General features: G+C 36.6%; 1 protein-coding gene across 1 annotated transcript in view; it reads left to right on the top strand.

The window, feature by feature from the left end:
• The window catches only part of LOC101845512, a gene marked incomplete at its 5' end in the record, with an annotated part of 22,895 nt that extends 2,438 nt beyond the window's left edge, over positions 1–20,457 (top strand). Inside the window, 8 exon segments of the mRNA XM_005111386.2 lie at positions 1,356–1,471; positions 4,530–4,559; positions 5,859–5,885; positions 6,450–6,476; positions 12,217–12,255; positions 13,190–13,243; positions 15,722–15,766; positions 18,203–20,457. Coding sequence (XP_005111443.2) covers positions 1,356–1,471; positions 4,530–4,559; positions 5,859–5,885; positions 6,450–6,476; positions 12,217–12,255; positions 13,190–13,243; positions 15,722–15,766; positions 18,203–18,303 — 439 coding nt within the window.
• Between the last annotated feature and the right edge of the window lie 1,866 nt (positions 20,458–22,323).

Genomic DNA, 22,323 nt, shown 5'->3' with positions numbered 1-22,323 from the left:
CACGCGCTCATATGACCTTATGCAGTTGCGAGCGCCGTAAAACACTTACAAAAACAAACAAAACAAACAAAATCTTAATAATATATATATATATGTGTCACAAAACAGTGGAGTCAGAGGCTCATCAATCTTTGGTCATATGTGGTTATTGGCATTATCTTAAAACTTGTTTATTTGTCTTGCTTTCAGTGTGAAAAATACCCTACTATTTTGAACAGAATTTGAGATATTTGTGACTAAAGGGGCTGGGGGTCACCAGGTGTCAGAGGTAAAATAAGGGGTGCCACTTTTCCGCTTTTCTCCTGTATTTCTGGTATTTTGATCCTGATCCGCTATTCTGCTGTTGAGATTGAGATAGAATCTATAGTTGGAAAAAAAACATGTAATCTATTTTTCTTTAAATGTTTGTAATTTCTTTTTATGCACACCAATTGTTTTTGTTTGTTTGTCATATTTCTCTCTATGTAGCCTACACCCTTTGGGTTTCAAATTGATAATTATATGTTAGCGAGACCGTGGCGCATGGATTTTCAGCTATTTAAAAAAAAGTTGGGAGTGGCATCCCTGTAAAATGAGCCTGAAAAAGGTTGCCAAAGTTTGGTGACTTCCAAAGCTGTAAAGTCTTTGGAAAAATTGAAACTACTTATTCACATTTCTGTGCCTTTGATCAAAGATTTTCTGTAGGCCTAAAACCCATGCAGAAATGTGTTGATAAATGTGTTGATAAATGCGTTGATAAATGTGTTGATAAATGTGTTGATAAATGTGTTGATAAATGTGTTGATAAATGTGTTGATAAATGGACTTAAAAGGTGTTGAGCCAAAAAGCAAAAATTCGATAAAAATTGCCAAACGGGTGGAAAATGATCAGTTTCTGTGAGTTCATTATTTTTCGGAGCACCTGATTTCACCTTGATGTCTCACATATCATAATATATTGTTTATACGATGTGTGAGGCATGCTGACAAAATGAGTTACTTTTCGGATTCAAGACCTATGGAAATAGATTCATCACGCTTATAGGTGAAGTTTTTACAATTTTACGTATGGAGTACTAGGTATAGAATATGGCATCAATAGAAAATCTACAAATTTAACCCAAGTTTTTAGTTTTGACAAACAACTCTACTTGTGGATTGCGAGAAGAAACTCATTTTGTCAGCACGCCTCACATCATTTATGTAAAAGTATAAATATTATGATATTCGTCCTTCGCAGGCATTTCAAAAGTTCAAAGTGTTCATGGAATGATTTACAACAAAGGTTGATATCTGAACTGAATATATGAGACTGAACTTACTGGCATCATGCGTGCATAATGATAATGTACATAATAATGTTGGGTTTTTTTCAGAAAAATCTCCAAGGCGAAAATGTGTCTAGAGAAAATTGTGAACTCCTGTGACAACCAAGACATCAAATCGTCAATCCAACAAACCGTTACTGGAATGCAGCAATATGAGACAATATGTAAGTTTCCGTTACCGTTCTCACTTCAAACATACTCGTATTATCCCTGTTCACTCTCTCCGTACCAGCTCATTTTCTTCTCCTTGACCAAATTGTCCTTTTCATCCCATGTCCTGTTTGGAGCCTGGAAAAAGTTAAAGTGATTTGGTTTGAACTCGAGTCAAACAGAGATGAGTGGATGTTGTAGAATACTTGATTAAAGTTTTGTTTTTTTGTCTAAAAATCATAGTACGTTATTTTATAGTATTTTTCACCTGAGGTTTAATACTATTTTGTATTATAATTAATATTTTGTGTTGATTTTTTTTTCAAATGTATTTTCTCAGTCAGATTATAATTTTTTTAAACCAGTGCTGTTTTTTTATTATTATTCACAAATAGAGTATCATTACGTTGATACATGAATTATTATTTTCATATTCATGTATATTATGTATATTTTTTAATGCAGATATGGAGACAATGTGTTGATTAGCCTAGTTATTATCTTAGTAATTTCTTTTGACATGAATTTCCTCATTTTCAGAAAGGGCTGTAAGTTATAATTATTCTTTGGGGGTATCTTGCCCTGACTGGCTTTTATGTGCTATTGTATTTTATCTGCTTTTTGTTTCAAATATCTCTTGTATCTTTTATAAAAACATGACGCCAGTACAGTGTCGTGTTGGCTTGGTGAGTACTCAGGCCTCAGCTGGGCTGGAGTTTTGTTTCACGATTGCGTGGGTTTTTTTCACCCAACATTATTGTTGTTACTGGCATAGCCTTGAATCTTTCACAACACTGGAGGGAGGGAGATGGAAAGCTGAGGAGAAAGCATATGAATATGAAGAGGTCAAGTAAAAAAAACAGGTTAAGTATTGTATTAAACCTGCCTGTTTTTCTTCTTTTTTTTTTAAATGATGGACTTAAGTTGTTCTTATCGTGGTTTGCTTTTTAAAATACTGTTCATAAATGCTTTGTTAGTTGTTTTTTCACTTGATTGATTTGATTTGGGATATTCTACCGGTGCTGTTGTAAGCTAAGAGATATAAACCTGATTTTTTTCTAAAAATGGACTTGCCCTATTTTTCACTGGACCTTTTCAAATCAAATAATTCTCACTTGTCTGACCGAGTAACTTCATTTTGTCCAAAATATCTCATCAATTGTGATCGAGAACTTTGAACATTGCCACAATAGATAAATAAGCACTGAACAGTCAAACATTTTGAACTTCTCTGCACACAACTGTTCATATTTGAAGAAGACCACAAGTGCTTCACTTTAAGCCGACAAAACACAAAACACCTTTTTTTCATTTTGGCGCCAAAATTTAATATTTGCAAAATCGAAAGCCTGATCAGTTACCCTACTTGTTGAAAAAATGAAAGTGAAACTGTGACTAGTTTTTTTTTAATTAATTAAATTCAAATTTTGGAAGAACTTTATAATTTTTCAATAATTAAGTTTTTAATCTTTTTCTCATAACTGCTGTGTATTTTAAAAAAATGTTTCCACTGCCTATTATTTGGAATTGTAGACCTAATGATGAAACATAATTGGATCAAGGTGCTGGCAAAAAATTTCGTTACATTGATGGACTGTTTGTATTTTTTTCTCTCATGTTTTTTTTGTCACGTGTGGAGTGGCCTTTTTTTTAATGAAAAAAAAACAAAAAACACACACAACCTATGAGCATAATATTATTGAGGCCAATCTAGGGGTATTCTCTGAGCATATTGAACTGTGAAACATCTATGAAAGTGCTTTAAAACCCAGACTTTTGATAAAACATTATGCCCTGTAGAGGGACAGTCATGTTAAAAGTTATTTTGCAAAAAATCACAATAAACAAACAAATGATATTTTAACCTTAGATAATAATAATAATAATAATTGCATTTATATAGCGCATATCCATGCTCAAGAGCATGCTCTATGCGCTTTACAACTATTATTACCCCAGCAGACCCTCTGAGAACACTCAGAAACATTCTCAGCTTCCACGGAAGCATACAGTGCAAGCTGCGGATTTCACGCGCTCAAACACTATCAAACTGACAAGATCTTTCACTGTCTATAGCCGGGTACCCATTTCCACCTGGGTGAAGTGAGGAAAATTTGTGCAAAGTGCCTTTCCCAAGGACACAACGTCGGGCCCCTGACGGGATTCGAACCCACGACCTTACGGTTACGAGTCCGAGAGCCTAACCACTAGGCCACCGACGATCCTTCAATACCCACAATGAACCTATAAATACTGGTCCAAATGTCATACCATCAACCAGCTGCTCAGATGAGCTAAGCCCCAAATTTCTATTGCCGTTTCTTAATCTATGGTATAAGTCACATTTTATGCTCGTGAAATATTTGGTCGAAATTCAAACTCTAAATGGGGAAAAAAAGCAAGAAAAGATAGGCGTACATAATGAAGGTACAATTTGTAAAAGTTGTGAAATAGTTTTTTCTCTCTCCTGAAACATTTTGCTTTGTGGACTTAGTACATTGTATTAGCTTGACGACGATATCACTATCAAACTAGTAGGCTTACTCATTCTTTTTCTTTTGAACTCCCAAAGAATCCGCAGGGTAAAAATATTGCACAGAGGAAGGACGTGGAATATTTAATGATCGACCTGAATCAAGCAATAATTGTGTCATGAATAGGCCCACCCTGTGACACACTAGTTTTAAAACTGGGTCTTCTCTTAGTAATTTTCAGCTTTGAATCAAAGCATAGCATTTTATTATCTTTCCTGGAATGTTTCTTGTCAAAATTATATTTCTATATTAGGGCCAATTTTAGGTTATTAATCAGTACTCTTTTAAAATACTTTACATTGTGCAAAGTAGAGTTTTAACTATACTACAAATGTCGTTTTCAACCTCAAAAGTAGAAAATTATACTTAAAACACTTTTTTCCTTTTTTTGCAAAGTAGTAAGATATAGAATTGTTTTTGGGAATAAGCTTTCATATTTATTTGGGTCACTTTCACTTAAAAGTATCACTCCTGGCTGTTTTCATGATTCACTGTCACACACTCCTCTAATCTGTGGCTTTCCTTCTTTCCGGAAAAGGTAATAAGCACTCTGAGAAATATGAATCAGGTGAGTTTTCAGAAACTTTTTTCTCGACGTGTTCAGTGTGAAATTTTTTTTACTGAATGTAAACAAAAATCTGTTTGAGGTCTTTTAGCTTAATATTCTTCTTATTAAAGTCTTGAAATGAGTGTGTTGACCCCAAAATGGTTTAGGACTTTTTGATTTTTGATGGTTAAAAGCTGGAGAAGAGAAATTAAGGTATTAACATTGTTGCAATTACAATGACAATAGACAGGTTTCAGCTGTGTTGTCACAATGTACAACATTTTCTATTTCAATTTTACATATTTTTCTTTAATCTTTAATTGTGTTATGAATAATTACATTGTATGGGTTTATACAGTGTGTGGTGAACACTTTGTGAGTAGGCTCAGGTGTAGCCATAGGCCAGTACAAAAAGTTCAAGCAATACTCTATAAGTATTTTACACTCCCCATAGAAGGCTCGATGTCAATCACAAAGAGGTTTTAGAGTGGGAAAACAGAGAGACAAATATGGTCCTCGGGACTTGGATTGACGGGCAATGGCCTTGAACATCTAGCTCTTACAACAAAAGTTGAAAGTAGGAGAGTCAGAGGTAGACCAGCAATAACTTTACTTAAAGAACTTGAACAGATGGGTGGTGTCAAGACACAAGGTTATAAAAATGTTAACTGGATTTGTTAGAGAGCATGTGAGGAGAGAAATGATGGGCTATTTGTTTGCCCCATTGTCTGTTACAGACCTGACACTTGAAGAAGAAGAAAGCATTTTTTCTGTCTGATCACTTATGAAATGTTACGTCAGTCAAAAAATTATGCTAGTCTGCAGAGCATGCTTACAAGTATCAAACGTGCTATTGCAAAAATTGACTGGGATGTCTCAGTGCAATGCTTTTTAAAGGATAAGCTTTCGTTGAAATCATACCAATACTGGAAAAAACTCACCCTGTCTGTCACAATTGTATTTATAATAGCACATGGTATTGTTTAGTAAGGGAGATAAAATGATTTGATTGTTTTGTAACACCGTCTTTTAAGAAATATTTTAGCGTACAGGGCTTTAAGAATACCATACATTATATATAACTTATTATTCCCGACAAAATAACCAGTCCTAAAGCAAGAAATTTTCTCATCATGAGTTTAATTCCTAAGACAAGTAGATGAACCCAAAATAATATGTTGATGGTCATGGTCTTTCGCGTAGAACATATCTACCTATCTTTTGGAAATATAACAGTTAGTCCTTCACTTTGAGATAGTTATATAGGCCTAATGTATTCTGGAAGTAATCGTTCGTTTTTATTATCGTTTGTCTGATAAGGCTCCTCGGGGAACTCGGACAACTCTGGTAAGTACCAAAAAAAACCGAGTGCCGTTCATAATTCGTACTACCGTGATTCAGTATTGCATATAATGTGAAAAAAAAATTGATGCTATCAAGTTTTTCTCAGAGATACAATATTCGTATCAATTTATTTGGATATTTAGAAAAAAGAATAAATATAGGAATTGATCAATGTTCCAGTAATTTTAATTAGCCTAAACAATTGATCAAGAATTTTGAGGATAATTTTTGGGTGAGCCGGTCCATACGGTTGTTTTCTCCAGACTTTTTTTTCCAAGTGGTGAGTCATTTGACTTCTAGTGTATGAATACCGATACCTCATTTTTTATCTAATTCAAGAGACTTAAAGTGGACATTTTTAAGATTGAATACTGGTAAATAATTTCGCTTGTTAAGATTTTCTTTTGTCTGTTTTAGGCTGGCTACTAAATATTTAGATGAATAACAGTAACTGAATCTGAGATGCATTTTTTGTTGTCTAAATGCTGTGATAAAGTGAAAATTTTCATGATTATTGAATACGGTACTGATAAAAGATTTCGCTTGTTATGATTTTCTATTTTGAAGATGTGAAAGTTACATTGGATGAATCTGGTATGTTGATTTCATCAAGTTCTGTAAGACAGAAATAATAATTGTTGTGAACCTTTTCTTGTATTTTTGATGACTAAGATGTTTTCTGTGCATAATTGTGCTTCAGTATTGCATATAATGTAAGAAAAAAAAAAAGAATTGTCAGTTTGTGGAAGGCTGTGTACAATATAACACGGATAGCTCGAATATGTCGGGACCAGCCTCGGTAGTTCGAGGGATCTGTAGTTCAAAGGACATCTTACGAAGACAAAGAAAAGAAAAAAAAACGGGACTGCAGGTACAGTTCGACAGATGCGTGACTTTGAGTCTTCTGTGTTCAGCTTATCCGTGCTATACTGTATGTAATGTGTTCCCAGTGTGTTGTTCCTTTTGCGTGCTTTTATACTCCTGTACGTGCAATACATATCCATGTACATTTGTGTGTGTGTGTGTGTGTGTGTGTATATATAATATATATGTATATATATATGTATATAAATGTTTCTTTTATATATCGTGTGTGCCCTCTGGTCTCTCTGTCTTTCTATCTCTCTTTGTCTCTCTCTCTCTTTGTCTCTCTTTGTCTCTCTCTCTCTCTCTCTCTCTCTCTCTCTCTCTCTCTCTTTCTCTCTCTCTGTCTCTCTCAGTCTCTGATCTCTCGCTCTCGGTATAGGCCTATATAGTAATTAAAAACGTTACAGGTTGGCTCAAATGGTCACAAAAGAAAAGTGACCCGCCAGCTTATTATTTCCAATAAGTAGTTGAAACTGATGTGTGTGTGCTGCTTTAATCGTTTTTGTTGTTTTATTTTTACATTTTCATTTATTTCCTGTCATTGTAGGCTATCTTTGCTATTTCTGTACAGTTTATTTTGCTCTTTTGTTTTTCTTGAGTGTGTTATCATTTTTGTAGGATTAATTCTCTATGGGGAGGGAGAGAGGATGGAGAGAGGGGGAGAAGATGGTGGGAGGGGAGGATATGAGAGAAGTACATGATTCTGTGTTGTCGGAGGGGATTTTTTTTTTGGTGGTATTTTCATCTTCTGTGGATTTATTTTTTTAAAGAATATATTTTCCTGTCAACTACATCCCAACTAATTTGATATTGTACCTAGCTGTGTGTTTGGAAATGTAATCATATCTTCAAGTTAAGTTCCTAAAGGGTAGACTACAATTCCATTCTTTTGTTGGATGTGTTTTTTTCTGTTTGAAAATTGCTGAAGTAGTCCCTTGTTTTAGATGTTGCGCATACTTTAGATTTTTTTACAAGCCTTAAACTTCAGTTGCCTAAGTACTAATTTAAATATTTTTTTCAGTTACCCCAGGTAGAGAAAATCAGATTTTGCAAGGAAAAAAAACCTTTTAAAAATAATATTTCATAGATTTTTAGTGTAAAGCAATGACGAAAGAACAAAAAATAGGAGAAAAAGGTATTACCATTGTAAGGAATTTAGATCTCATGATTTCGCTCAACATCTGAATGTGCTGGCAATTCATTAAATTGGTAGAGCTTATAGTAATATGTAGACTGTGGATTGGATGATTTTGGTTCGAATCTCCAAAGAATTGGCATTCTTTAGCTAGAGTTGTCTACAGAAATACATATGTATAATAATATTATGGAGTTTTTGGCTCCTTCAGTCGGTTTTATTGAAGAAAGATATGTACAATATTCTGGTAACTTAACAGTTCATACTCTCATAACTTTACAGTAATAGTCTCATCTATCATCTGTTTCCATCACCATTTTAGAATTTAAGAGCTCCACGCATTGCTAATGCAATGAAAAGTGTGTTTGACTGAATCATACTAAAGCATAACAATAACAAATTATTATGATTTATCATTCTCATTTCACCTTGGTAAGGGGACGTAACAGATACAATTTACTGCAAAATTTTAATTGTTTCCCTTTATCCCCCCCCCCCCCCTCCGTGGTGGTTTATTGATTGTATTAAATTTTACTATTTGTTTTTCTGTTTAGTATCTAGTTGGGTATATATTTAAGTCTTTGAAAAAAATTGACTTGTCTTAGTGAAATATGAAGGGCCTACAAATTATTGCTCATAACTGCACAAACATGTAGGCCTACACCCACACACAAACTCACACAAATACACACATGCGCACTCTCACAATTGCCTTTCCTTGGGTGACAGGCAGGAAGTGAGCAAAGACAGGCAGAGAGAGAGAGAGAGAGAGAGAGAGAGAGAGAGAGAGAGAGAGAGAGAGAGAGAGAGAGAGAGAGAGAGAGAGCATACGTGTCCTTGGAAACAATACCAAATAAGGGAATCAGAAGCAATCTTTCTTTTGTTTTCATGTTGCTCATGTCTCTGTGACATGCATTGATTGTGTAATCAGAGCTGTTTGTTTTTTAGTTTACTAATTCACCATGAGACATAGGCTACAGATCAATCCTTAAGGCGCTTTAGATGTTGTGTTTTGATTCGGATTATATCTTAGGCCCTCACATTTACTATAAATTGTTAAAATATTCTAAAACTCTAAAGTCAACTAACATAATACCTGCTTTTTGCGACCTCTATTCAGAAAAAATATTTATCAAGTTAGTGAAATAGATATCCTTTGCTTTTTTTCCCAATATGGACATGAATGATTTCAGTTTCACAGATAAATTGTATTGTGGCCATTAGAAATGACATTAATGTTTTAAAGCTGAAGTAACTTTTGATGGAATGCTGTGCAGTTTATATTTGTATTTTGATATAGGCCTTTCCTCAGCTGAGGGCTACAGGTGACTGTGTCCATATTATTATTCCTTATTTTGAGAAAAACGAATTGTGAGGCACCGTGGTGAAATCAAGCGCCAATCAAAATAAGGAAATCAAGGAAATTAGCATTTTTCTGTCGGTTAGGGAATTTTTTACAAAATTTTTTTGTTTGACTCAACACCTTAAGGTTCATTTAAAAACACATTTCGGTGGTGACCCCCACCTCCTCCAATCCCAAATATCTCAACTTCTATTCATGATAGATTAGTTTGGTTGTTTTTTTTTCACCAAAAGCAAGACAAATGAACAAGCCTTCAAATGATACCAATAACTCCACATGTCCAAAACTTGACGAGCGCCTGATTCCACCGCATCGTGACACAATTGTTAGGGCAAGGTATTGATCAGCTCTTGGACATAGACACATCAGGAATTGCAATTGCTTCCAAACTGCCGGACAGATTGGTTATGATAGTTATTACAGTTATGATGTAACATCATTTGAAGACCTCTGTGTTGGTGAGCCACTGACAGCCGTTCGGGCACATTCCTTTACGACGACTTCGACATCAAATTACTTTTCTGCAATTGCCGAAAACTGGTCTCTTTTATTGGGATTTCGTTCAAAAGACAAAGAACTATCAAAATAGGTTCACTTGTTTTGATTTAATTACCAATTTAGTGACGTTTTTGTCATTATTAGATTTAGTACTAAAAAAGGGCTCCGTATAGTACGTTCTTTGTGGGTTTACCACCTTTGGAGACAAAGATTTAAGCTCTTTTTTAGTGTTTTGGCTTAGATAGACATGGTTCATTCTGGTTCTCAGCCCAAGATATGTAGACTGCTGTAATACATGTTATTGAAAGAGATTTCTCCCAGCAGTGTTAGCTATACTTGTGGGTTTTTTACATATTTTTATTTCCTTACTTTTATGAAACGCTGACATCCAAGTTTGCGCTGTGATTGGCTTTGCAATGACAGATATTTATTTTGCAGGCCTATGTGTCCCTCCCCTTCTTTTATATTTGCCGTGCTGACTTTTTGGCTGCGTTCTTTGTACAGTTTTTTTAATACGCAGTCATTATTGCAATTGTATATAGTCTATATCTCTTTGAAATCATTAGCAAATTTCCTGACTGGCTTGTGAAATGTATGAAAAGGGACCTTATGTGTCCTGTATGCTACCCCATGTGTGGTGTTGATTTTTTTGGCTTTACTGATTTTGAGTTGTGATTTGTGTCTTTGTTTATTTTTAAACACATGTACTGTTAGTTAGGGTTAAGTGCAGATATCTCTTACAAGTGAATGATGAATCTTTGAAGGTGAAGGAGATTGGAATAGATCAATAATTGGATGTTTGGAAAAAAGTTTTGTTTTTCTTTATCTGTAAGAGTGACAGCCTTGGGATGTTTTCTTAAGTGTTCTTTTAAAGAATAGCATTCAATCTGTGTGTGTGTGTGTGTGTGTGTGTGTGTGTGTGTGTGTGTGTGTGTGTGTGTGTGTGTGTGTGTGTGTGTATGTGTGTATGCGTGTTTGAGAGAGAGAGAGAAAGAGAGAGACTCTGTGTATGTGTGTGTGTATGTGAGTGTGTATGTGTGTCTGTGTGTGCGTGTGCATTTGAGAGAGAGAGAGAGAGAGAGAGAGAGAGAGAGAGAGAGAGAGAGAGAGAGAGAGAGAGAGAGAGAAGGAAGAGAAAGAGAGAGAGAGGCAGTGTGTGTGTGTGTGTGTGTGTGTGTGTGTGTGTGTGTGTGTGTGCGCGCGTGTGTATATATGTGTGGGTATGTGTTTATAATAATATGTGTGTGCTGGCCTGTATGTGTTATGTTGCTTTCAGTTATTTCAGTTCTGGTACTTACAAAATGTGAGTGTATCCAAGATTCTTTTTGCTTTTTTTTTCAAACATTTTCTGACGAAGAAAATCTTTGAAAATGTTTCTTGATTATTTATGCTTAGTTTTGCTGTGCCAGGCTGTTTTCTTGTCCTTTATTTTTTTTTTTGCAAGCTTAGCATATACTGCTCCCAGATTCTGCTAGTGTGAAGCGTTTTCATGGCAGGCCTGCTTTACATCTGTTGTGTATTTTTTATTCATTTGTATGTACCCATTATATGAGAGTCAAGTGATTGCACAACATAGGTGCATGACTTTGAAAAGATGTTCAGATCAGCAGCGCCCTCCTTACATATGGCTTGGCAGTATTTTGGTCCATTACGTGTGGTTGTTTTGCTTGGTGTAGTGCAGTCGAACTTGTTCTAACGGCAACCTGTATAAGACTATCACCTGTACAAACGGCCACTTCCCATTTCTTGCCTTGTGTATTTCTTACATTTTGATGACACTGTAAAGTGGCCACCTGTCTAAGATGGCCACTCTTCTTCTCATTAAAGCAGACTGTCTTTTAACTTTATTTATATTTAACTCAACCTACGTGACAGATTTAAGATAGTTAATGGGTGAGCACATGCATTGGGCATTCTTTATACTCCTCTAGGAGGAAGGGAGGGAGGTAGCAAAGTTGAGAGAGAGAGAGAGAGAGAGAGAGAGAGAGAGAGAGTGACCGAGAGGGAGAGAGAGAGACAGAGAGAGACAGAGAGAGAGAGAGAGAGAGCAAGAGACAGAGAGTGACAGAGAGGGAGAGAGAGAGGAAAGAAAGAGATAGAGGGAAGGGGGAAGTCATTGTTGGTAAGACAGTTTCATAATGCATCTTTTCAAGATAAAAACTCCCTGATTTCGTTAAAGATGTTTTCAAAAGATGTTTATTTTATAGCTGGACTGATGGTAACAACAAGAGAGCTTGAAATTTTATTGGGTTTTTGGGGGGGTTTTTCTTAAAACTGGAAAGCACAATGGGAGGTAAGATGATTCGAAAATTAAGATTGCCGTCACTTGAGATCCTTGAAGAATGTTTCTGATCTGAGCGGTATTTTCCTACATCATTAGACAGAGGGGGAAATATGAGTTCAGTTATGACCAGTGCTGCCGCAATACTTTCACTGTTCTGTGTTTTGTCTTCAACTTCGCACTCATTTAGCCAAGGAAGAGGTTGAAGTTGCAATTGCAGAAGCAGAAGGTGAGAGTTTTGAGTTTTAAAGGCATTATTATTCTAAACATTAGATATTTTGAGTTTTGAAGAAAGATTTTTTTTCAACAAATTATAATTTTATCGATTCTGATTTAGGTTGTTTTTTTCTTCTCATCTCTAAATTAGATAAACATTGGACTGATTGCTCTGAAATATTGACTCACTGAACACTTACCATAATAAAAATAAGTCTTCTTCATCATTCTGACTAATATCAGAACAGGATTTGTAAGTAGATCCTGACGTCAAATAACTTTTTAAGGCAAGCTGACCTTGATTATTTTTAGCCACCAATCCTATGAAATTATGTAGAAAACGCTGCTTGGAGAAATAGTGTGTAAAATGAATCAAATTCAATATACAATTTCCGTCTTTAAAGTGGTTTATTGTGAAGGCCTATTTATAGTTGTGTCTTCTGGCAAAGGCTTACACTTCTCAACCACTGGCGGTGTGGTGTAGTGGGTTAGGTGCTTCACTATGACATGTGGGAGACCCGAGTTTGATTCCCATGTGGGGAGATTTTTTAATGAGTATCTCAGTCTTTCTGCTTGAATGTTATATTTAGGTTTTTTTTTTAATTCTTTGTCTGAGAGATGGTACAACATTGTTGCCAAATTACATATCTCTGGTTATGTCCTACACCATTACAACATAACTTTGACTGTAGTTTACCTTTCATTACAACCACATTCTATAAGCTGAGGAAGGGAAAAGATGCAGCAACAATATTATCTTGATTGTATTTTGCGTTCAATTACGATCACATTCATTTAGCTAAGGAGGGGAAAGAATGCTGTCACAATATTACTTGGACTGTATTTTTACTTTTGATTAAAATAATTTTCTTTTTACTGAAGAAGGAAAAGAAGACTCACAATATTACTTTGACCGTATTTTGTCTTTTAATATCGCACTCGTTTAGCTGAGGCAGAGAAAGAAGGTGAAGATGAAGGAGGCATATTTGCAGAACCACAAGGTGAGAAGTTTAAAGGTTATGAAATGTCTCAAGTTTCAGGAAATCATTGTCAATTCAGAAATGATTTATCTTGTTCCACAATGTGAATGTGTATCATTTTTCATTTTATGAAGTCAAATTTCAGGCTCCATCACCACTTATGTACATGAACCATTTTGTAAAAATTGACAGATAATCTGAAGTTGTCTGCATATTTGAGTACATGAATACATTCTAAGTTAGCAGTTATGTATGAAGATTTGATGGCTTATTTTTTACTTATATATTTTTCTTTAGATGGTGATTATTCTTTTGTATGTATTTTGTCCCTGTGAATATGCTGATCGAAAGAGAAGCAGAAAATGTACAAGTATGTTATTTTTGGGGGGTTATTTTTTCCCACAAAATATGTTAGGATTCCATGTTTTGTATTAACTTGAATGAATTTATAATGGCATTATTAGTACTGTTGCCACTGTTTGTGACAGTTCTAGAACCCATGTTTTTAAAATGTTCAATTCCATGCAGCTATCATTTCATTTTAATTTAGAATAACTTTTGAAAATTTGAAACCGAAATATGTACACCCTTATATTATGGGACGTTTAAGTCCGAATGGAGAGTGTTGTCACAAAATATTTTGAATTGAACATTCACATGATGCAGTTTTAAAGGTGTTTGATTTGTGGGCTGTAGTCTAAAACTTGAAAACAATTCAGTGCATATTATATTTTCTTGAATAATTGATGTCAAGGTCATCGAAGCAGCAGAAAGGATGTTTATCCCGGGACCAGCTAATTGGAACCGAAAATTTCCTTTTCTCATGGAGGACCTGCTGCTGTGGGATTCTCTCTTATTTTTTAGCAAGAAAACCATGTCATGAAAACCACAGTGGTATTTTGAATCCAGAATTATTATTTTTTGGACATATTATATGTATGATTTGTTTACAGAATTGCACTTCCCTTTTTAAAATTTCTTTTTTTAATAATTTATATGTTCCCAATGGGAGAGGTTGAGAATGTTACTTGCATCTTTTGTGTAATAGTTAGGCTCATTGTCTTGCATGCGAAAGAAATGAGTTTCATCCTCACAGGGCCAAAGATGTTAGGTCGAGTGTGGGTTTTCTTTCGGAAATTTCTGCTGAAATAAGTCCTGCAGATTGGTCTAAAAAAAGCGGGTCACAGCAACCTGCTTTCTGTTTGATCTAAAGTGGGTTGAAAGGGGCATAAAACATGAAGAAAAGAGAAAAGTGATGGCGTTGATAAGGTTTAGAAAAATAAAAAAGAGTCATTCTCCCCCTGGGACTAAAGATATTCCCCACATCTTCATTGCAATCATCTTCAGTACATCCATCACCACCTTCATCATCATCGTAATCATCACATCATCATTATTTTCCCTTAATAGTTGCCTTACAAAATCTTCAGTAATAATGAAGGTCCTAGTGTGACATCTAGAGGAAGATCTGGCGATTCTTCATCGTTCTTTTCCTTGTGGACAGTTGGTGGAATACATTACTTTTTTCGAATTTGCGTACTTGATTCTGTCAAGATTATTGTATGAGCGATATTACTAATTGTCACCTGTAGGCCTGAAGGTTTTCAGTGGAGAAAGGGGAGGAAGGGGCAAACGGATTGACTGTTTACTAAGCAATAGAATTTGGGAGAGGTTGGAGGAGGAGAGGGGGAGAAATTAAATGGGGGGGGGGGGGAGAGAAAGAAAAAGGTGTTCAGGAGAAAAGGCAGGGGGCCAGGGAAGAAGAAGGGGGATGGCAGGGGGAGGGGAAGAGGAAGGAAAAGGAGGTGGGGAGAGATATCGGGGGGGGGGGGGGGGGAAAAGAGGAGAGGGAGGAAAGAAAAGGAGGTGGGGAGAGGAGAAAAGGGAGAAAGGGAAAGGGGGTGGGGAGAGGAAATGTGGATCGCTGGGGGGGGGGGGGAGGAGAAGAGAAGAAGGAGAGCAGAGAAGAAGAGGAGGAAAGAGGAGTTAGTTTAGTTTTATAAAGGTTTTACAAGGCTCGTAACTGCACAAGGTCATATGAGCGCCAAAGGATGGATGTCAACAGAGAAATGCTTACAGGGAATCGACTTACTCTGCTCACATCTCTAGCTTCAACAGCACAAAGTCTGTTTCGACTATCAAGGCACCCCGGAAAGAGCAGGTCACAAGAGAGTGACAAACATACAAAAGAAGAAGAGGAAAAAATGATGATACGAAGGATTAGGAAAGAAAACGCAGCAGTTCCCTGTTGCAGTTCAGGCACAGTTATGAGCATGACATTGATGAATCAGGGCATTTCCAATTATATAAGAACATATTAATGTCCCTCCTTTGGGATTGGCCTAAAGACACTTCAGTCAGTAGCCCCGCTCCAGGGCTGTGGGGTTTAATGAAGAGAGACCCGAACTGTGATCCCATTGCCTCAATGCTGGGTCAGCAGGTGCTGTCTGTAAGGCTCTTAGACTTTTCCTTTACTTGTTTTTTTCTTTCTTCTTCCAGGCAAAAACAAGCAAACTAACAGCGGTGGCGGAAACTCTGGGTCAGGTAAGAATATGATGTCTTCCTGTTTGTAATTTGTGTGTGTGTGTGTGTGAGAGAGAGAGAGAGAGAGAGAGAGAGAGAGAGAGAGAGAGAGAGAGAGAGTGAGTGTGTGTGTGTGTTTGTGTGTGTATACTTATGTAGCCTACTTTACCTCATAGATTTAGGGCTCGGTTCGATGTACAGTCTATCATGCACATAGCGAAATCCGTGGGATGTGGAAATGTTTTCTTTAAGTACAAATATCATTATATACAGTAGAACATGACAGTCAGCGGTGCGGCGTTGTGATTGGCCAATCCAGTGATGAGTAAAGTGGGACAGGCCTCAGAGAGAGATGATATGGAGAGATGCATTATGTGAACCGCTCCAAAAGTAATGTGCCTTAGGCTTAGACGTTCAGTATGAGAACGTATAGGCCATATCCCTAGGCATAGGCTAGGCTAAAAAGTTAAAGAGGAGAGCGTGTAGTGTGAGATTCCTGATTAATTGAACTGAGATCTTTGATGCTCATAGGCATACACACGCATCCACTTCACCAGTTCTACAGTTGGCCTACCGGTATGATAAACAGCACATGCAACGAGACCGAGGAAAAGATAGCTTCCAACAAAGACTAAAGGAATTGCTTCTCTCTCAAATTAAAAGCTGAGATAATCAAGGAAGTTGACAGGAAACGGAAGATTAATCTAAAGCACAATTAATGTTATTGATATGAAAGGGAGGTAATCATGTTGGTTTTTTAAATTTTAAAAAGTAATTTCCCCTTTGCTTTCCTGTAGCGGAAACTTGCCTACAGCGGGATTTTTTTTCTTCTGGAACTGAATGTCCCGCTATAGTCGGGTACATATTTCAAAAACAAAGAATTTACATGCGTAAGAGAAAATTCTGATTCTGAAAATCAGTCCTCCATGTCCATGTTTCGCTATGTGCATGCCAGACTTGTCTGTGTGTCTTTTCATCCATTTATCTCTCTGTCCATATCTTTGTCCATCTGTCTCTCCCTCTGTCTCTCTCTCTCTCTCTCTCTCGCTCTCTCTCTCTCAGATTTTTTTAATGAGCTCCTTAATTCCTTTACTATGCCAAAAAGACAACACATGTATGAATCCTACCAAAATTTGGGAATTGCAAGTCCTAGATGTCTTGCTTCATACATTCTCTGTTCTGGAGATCAAAAAGCTGATTTCGATCCATTGTATATCGAAGCAGTTTTGAATTAAAAATCAGTTTTTGGGACTTTTTTAACCATTGATAGTTAATTTTAGGCCCAAATCCAAACAATTACTATGGTTTTGGCGTGCTTGTTTGGAAAGGGGGACAGACACTGTGCTATTGAAGCGTAGTCCATGCTTAGAGTTTAGAGAAAACAGAGCCCCGACTAACTTTCCTGCAGTGACAAGGTCATGGTTAATTTGTAGAGACCTAAATAACTTTGAATATCTACACAAAACAGACGTTCTAAAAAGAAGGCTGAAATAAAGCTAAGTTACCTAAGCCACCCACTGGCATCGGAATTTCTATTATTGACCCGCAGTAAACGGTACATTTTAAAAAAAAGCAAGAACAGACAGATGATATATAGAAATTTATTCATACCAACTGCAATGAGGTTACTGAACACACAGTGCTACAAATGAAACAGAGAGAGAGAGGTTGAGAGAGAGGTTGAGAGAGAGAGAGAGAGAGAGAGAGAGAGAGAGAGAGAGAGAGAGAGAGAGAAAGAGAGAGAGAGAGATTGAGAGAGAGAGAGAGACAGAGACAGAGATTGGGAGAGAGATAAAGAGAGAGAGTTTTACGGAGCAGGTTGTTCCTGCACGTGAGACATGTATTTACTAATGTCCAGTCTTCTTGTGTGTATGCGTAAGTGCACCTAATCTTTGAGACATCCACAGTCATTGTAAACGACTGAGACAAATTTCTCCCGCCGGATGAATAAAGATTGTCATTGTCCTGTTATTGTATGAACTGACGAGTTCCTATCTTTCTGCATCTGTATGAACTGACGAGTTCCTATCTTTCTGCATCTGTATGAACTGACGAGTTCCTATCTTTCTGCATCTGTATGAACTGACGAGTTCCTATCTTTCTGCATCTGTATGAACTGACGAGTTCCTATCTTTCTGCGTCTGAGGTTGACGGCTGCTCTGGTTGGATTTGCTCCATCTTTCCTAACAAACATCTGTTGTCCTCTCCTCCTTTTTTGTCACTCTCTTGCAACACCTCTAATCTTCGGCACTTATATAATAATAAATAATGGATTGCATTTATATAGCACAATCCACTTATGCAATGCTCTATGCGCTTATATGACCTTATTGTGTTGCAAGTGCCGTAAAACTCTTATTAAAACTAAACTATCTTTCTTCTCTGATGATATTTATATAATAGTAACAGTGTATGAATTAATTTATGTTCTTATCTTTCTACTCCTATGTTCTGTAGGAAATGGTGAAAATGGAAGCCCCAGCATCAGAGCTTCTGTCTTCGCCTTGTCGTCGCTCCTGGCTCTCCCCTTGTGCGTTCAAGCCTTCATCAGGATGTAGAGAGTTTTTTCATGTTTGTTTTTTTTTTAGCATATGAAAAAGAGTCAAACCCTCCCTTGCTCAGCTGCTCAACTTACAAGACCAGAGAATGTTACAGTTTGTCGCGAAGAAGATGCAATTTTGCTTGAGAGTGCCTTGACTCCTTTGCATTTTCTTATACTTTTGTCGTCAGTGTCTGTCGGACAGCATTAATGCTCATGATGAATTTATCAAAGTTCAAGTTTTGCTTTAGATATACCATTGTTATTTGTATCTCTCCAAAATTCTAGGGGTTTTCAACCTTCGGTAATGTACTCGAATTTATGATTATTATTATCTGACCACGTAAACTGAATTTGTAATTTTGTTCCTGTCCTTTTTTTATATCACTATACAGCACCATGTTTGTGTTGACCTCAGTATTCAAGGCTTATTCATTGTATTGGTATATGTCTGAGGGTGTGGAACCATACATCAAGTTTTGTCATTTGTAATATCGTAGCTAAGGCACCTACACAGCTGTTGTTGCAGCATTGTGTCTGTCTGCACAGATAGACTTGTTATTCCTTACTTTTCTAGTTATGAATTGTTATTTAACTTTCACAACCAGTTTGCCTTCACAGATTTGATTCAAGCAGCTATGTTTATTCGTCTTGTACCACAAAATAGCAGCATGCAGTGAAAAAGAAAAAAATAAAAAGCTCAAAAGAATACTTTGATGAATTAGCAGAAACTATAAAGACTGTTAACAGTCTCAAGCTCAAGAAAAATATATTTTTCATCCTTTTGATACACCAACCCGAGAAAAAATATCGATGTTGCTTCCGCCTGAAAAGTACACCATTTACATGTTGATAGGCCATGGGCTGATTTAGGTTTGCGAGGTGTTAAATAGTTTTTGTGTATTCCTTTCAAATCCTGGAATTGAAAGTGACAGAGCATGGAAAGTTGTTTTGTTTTTTTTAACTTGCTTGATGCTTTCCACATGTTGAGCTTTTCCAATATTGCTATGATCAAGTGGAGAGCAGCTGTGACAGTGTGCCGTGTGTCCGTGGAGGGTCCGGTGTTGTGAGAACGGGATAAAGTAAAGGAATGTTCTGGAAGTGTAGGCCTACTCTTTAAGCTTTGTGAAAGATGTGTCTGAAATATAGAGCAAAGAGGTAGAAATAGTATCTCTCTGAAATCAGCCTCATATCAAGAGTTTTCTGAAATCCTTAATTAAGAAAGATGAAAGAAAGCGTAAGTGAATTTATGTTGGTCTTCCTTTTATTCGGTTATTAAATGGATGCTGTTGATTTTTTTTCTTGTGCAGCAAAACAATAACTTTGTTCAGATTTCTCACATATATAGTGTGGCTGCTCCACCCATTGGCTTTGATATTACACTTTAGATTAACACGATTTGCTCTTCCCACTCAGGGCATACTAAATGTAATATTAATTTGATTTTAAATGAGATCTTTCTTGTTTTCATCTGACAGCATGCTTTCTAGTGGGAGCCTTGACATTAATGACTGTGTTCTTTGTTTACATTTCAGTGTTTGATTCTCTTGTGGTGGTAATTTGTTTAATTAATGTTTGTCTGTTGTCAATGAAGTTTGTGTTTTCATTTTCAAGAAATGATTAAGTCCATGTGTAGTTTTCCACCTCGCTTATAAATCAATGGAATTTCCCTGTTTTATTATATAACTTATTTCTTCATCGTCAGAAAATATTCTTTCAAGAAGTTTGAAGTTTGGTTTTTTTACCCCCTCGGATCATACTTGTTTTTCAATGTATACCGTAGACGTCCTACTATCCTAAAAACAGTTAAATGTGCTTTTCTGATAACCCTGTTCTTTCTTTGTTTGTAGTCTAACCAATGAGCAAGTCTCTTGGTCAACACAATTTCCGCCATTGATTTGTAATGGAATTCACGCTTGAGCTTCCAACCTACTCTTTTTCCTTTCTTAGCTACACGCCTTGAGAATTGTGGACATTCTGACAGTTGGTCAAAGTTGGGCTGTAGTAGAAAGTTCCAGGAACCGTTCCCTTTGTGACTGTTTTCGTTTGCTACGACCACAGCGTATCATTCTAACATGATCACAAGCTTTCCTCACTTCATTAATTACTTAATGTGAATGTCCTGTACTTTCGTTGCCATCAATTATGATTAAACTTAATATTTTACGTAAAATTGTTATTGTTTCTCCTTATTTGATTTAATTGGACTTTCAAGGCCCTTCATGCAACATTTGAGTCATATATATAGGTGCCGAAGATTAGAGGTGTTGGCGAGTAATAAACACAAAAAAAGAATGTGGAGAGAAAAGGACAATCAAGGTTTGATAAGGAGAAGGAGCATTAAACCACACCAGAGCACCCGCCAACCACCCACTTATTCATAGTACCCTATTCCTGTGTCACTGGTCATGAATCTCAAAATTTTTGAGTAAACAAAAACACATCAACCCAATTTAGGTCACAGAACAATGACTGTAAATATTTTCAACCCCCATCAACGCAATTTAGACCATTGAGAAGACAAACTACTTCAACTCGGCCTGTTAGAATCAAACCAGGTCGAGAGTGATTCAACACCACAGGAGAAAGAAGATGGGGGAAACTTGTTCAATAAATTCTTCCTCACAGCTGCTGAAATTGAACTTGTATCTTCTACACTCAAAAGCCAAAGGTCGACCATAGCACCACAGCCACCAGACTAGTCATTCGTTTTTTTTAGTTTTAGCAAGAGTTTTACGGCACTTGCAACACAATAAGGTCATATAAGTGCAGAAGATTAGAGGTGTTACAAGAGAGTAACAAACACAAAATAGAAGGAGGGGAGATAAAGATGATAGATGTTTGATAGGAAAGAAGAAGCAAACCACACCAGAGCACCCGCCAACCACCCACTGTAATTCAGTGTCAGAGGGAAAGTCGGACTGAGCAGCAACAGAAGCACAGTAAAGAAGTAGAACCTAATGATGATAATAAACAGCATTTGTTTAGCTCATAGCCCCTCTCGACAGCAAGCTCCATGCACTTTGCACTATAATATTATTACCCCAGCAGACCCTAGAACACTCGGAAACATTCTCAGCTTCCCGGGAAGCATTCAGTGCAAGCAGCTGATTAATAATGTGCTCAACTAACAAACTGACAAGGCTATCTATAGCTGGGTACCCACTCCCTCCTGGGTAAAGTGAGGAAAATTCATGAAAAGTGTTTTTCGAAAGGACACAACGTTGGGGCCCCTGACAAGATCTGAACCCATGACCTTACAGTTACGAGTCTAAGAGCCTGACCCCTACCCCTACTGGCAGCACCATGTTTGTTTAAGTAATGACAAGCACATCAACATGCTACTGATCATTAAGTGAAGGGAAAAAGCAAGACAAACAGATGGAAAGAAAACAAGAATGACCTACTATAACCACCCACTAAACCTCAAGCAAAGTATTTATAAAAATGTTTTAATCCCTCTAAATAACTCTGTGCCTATAAACACACATTATTATTATTATTATTATTATTATTATTATTATTATTTTGCAGATGATAAAATAACACATGAAAAAAAACACAAAAATCTTCCTTTTTCATTTTTTATTAAAATAAAAGTACTGGACAACAGTCTCCTAATGAACAACACCAAAGCATGAAATCCAAGAAAGAATCATTCCACTAGGCACACACACACACACCAATCACCACCACGGTGAATGGGAACAAACACTTCAATCAAAGAAACAATCGAGTCAATCAGCATTACAATGTGCTGAAGATTGTCGGCATGGAGATAAACAGGCAAAAACTCCTTTAGTGATTTCTGAATTTTAGTTTAGAGTTTTACGGCATTTGTAACGACATAAATAGATCATATAAGTGCCGAAAATTAGAAGTGTTACTTTAGAGAGCAACATAATGCAAAGAAAAGAAGGAGAAGAGATAAGGATGATAGAATCAGATGTTTGAAAGAAAAGAAGAAGTAGGAGCAAACTAGACCAGAGCGCCCGCCAACCATCCACAAAAACTCCTCAGCATCAATTTCTTTAATAGA

This window comes from Aplysia californica, unplaced genomic scaffold (genome assembly GCF_000002075.1).
Source record: "Aplysia californica isolate F4 #8 unplaced genomic scaffold, AplCal3.0 scaffold01052, whole genome shotgun sequence".
NCBI classification, from domain to species: Eukaryota; Metazoa; Mollusca; class Gastropoda; order Aplysiida; family Aplysiidae; genus Aplysia; species Aplysia californica.
This window is presented reverse-complemented; position numbering and strand designations above follow the sequence as displayed.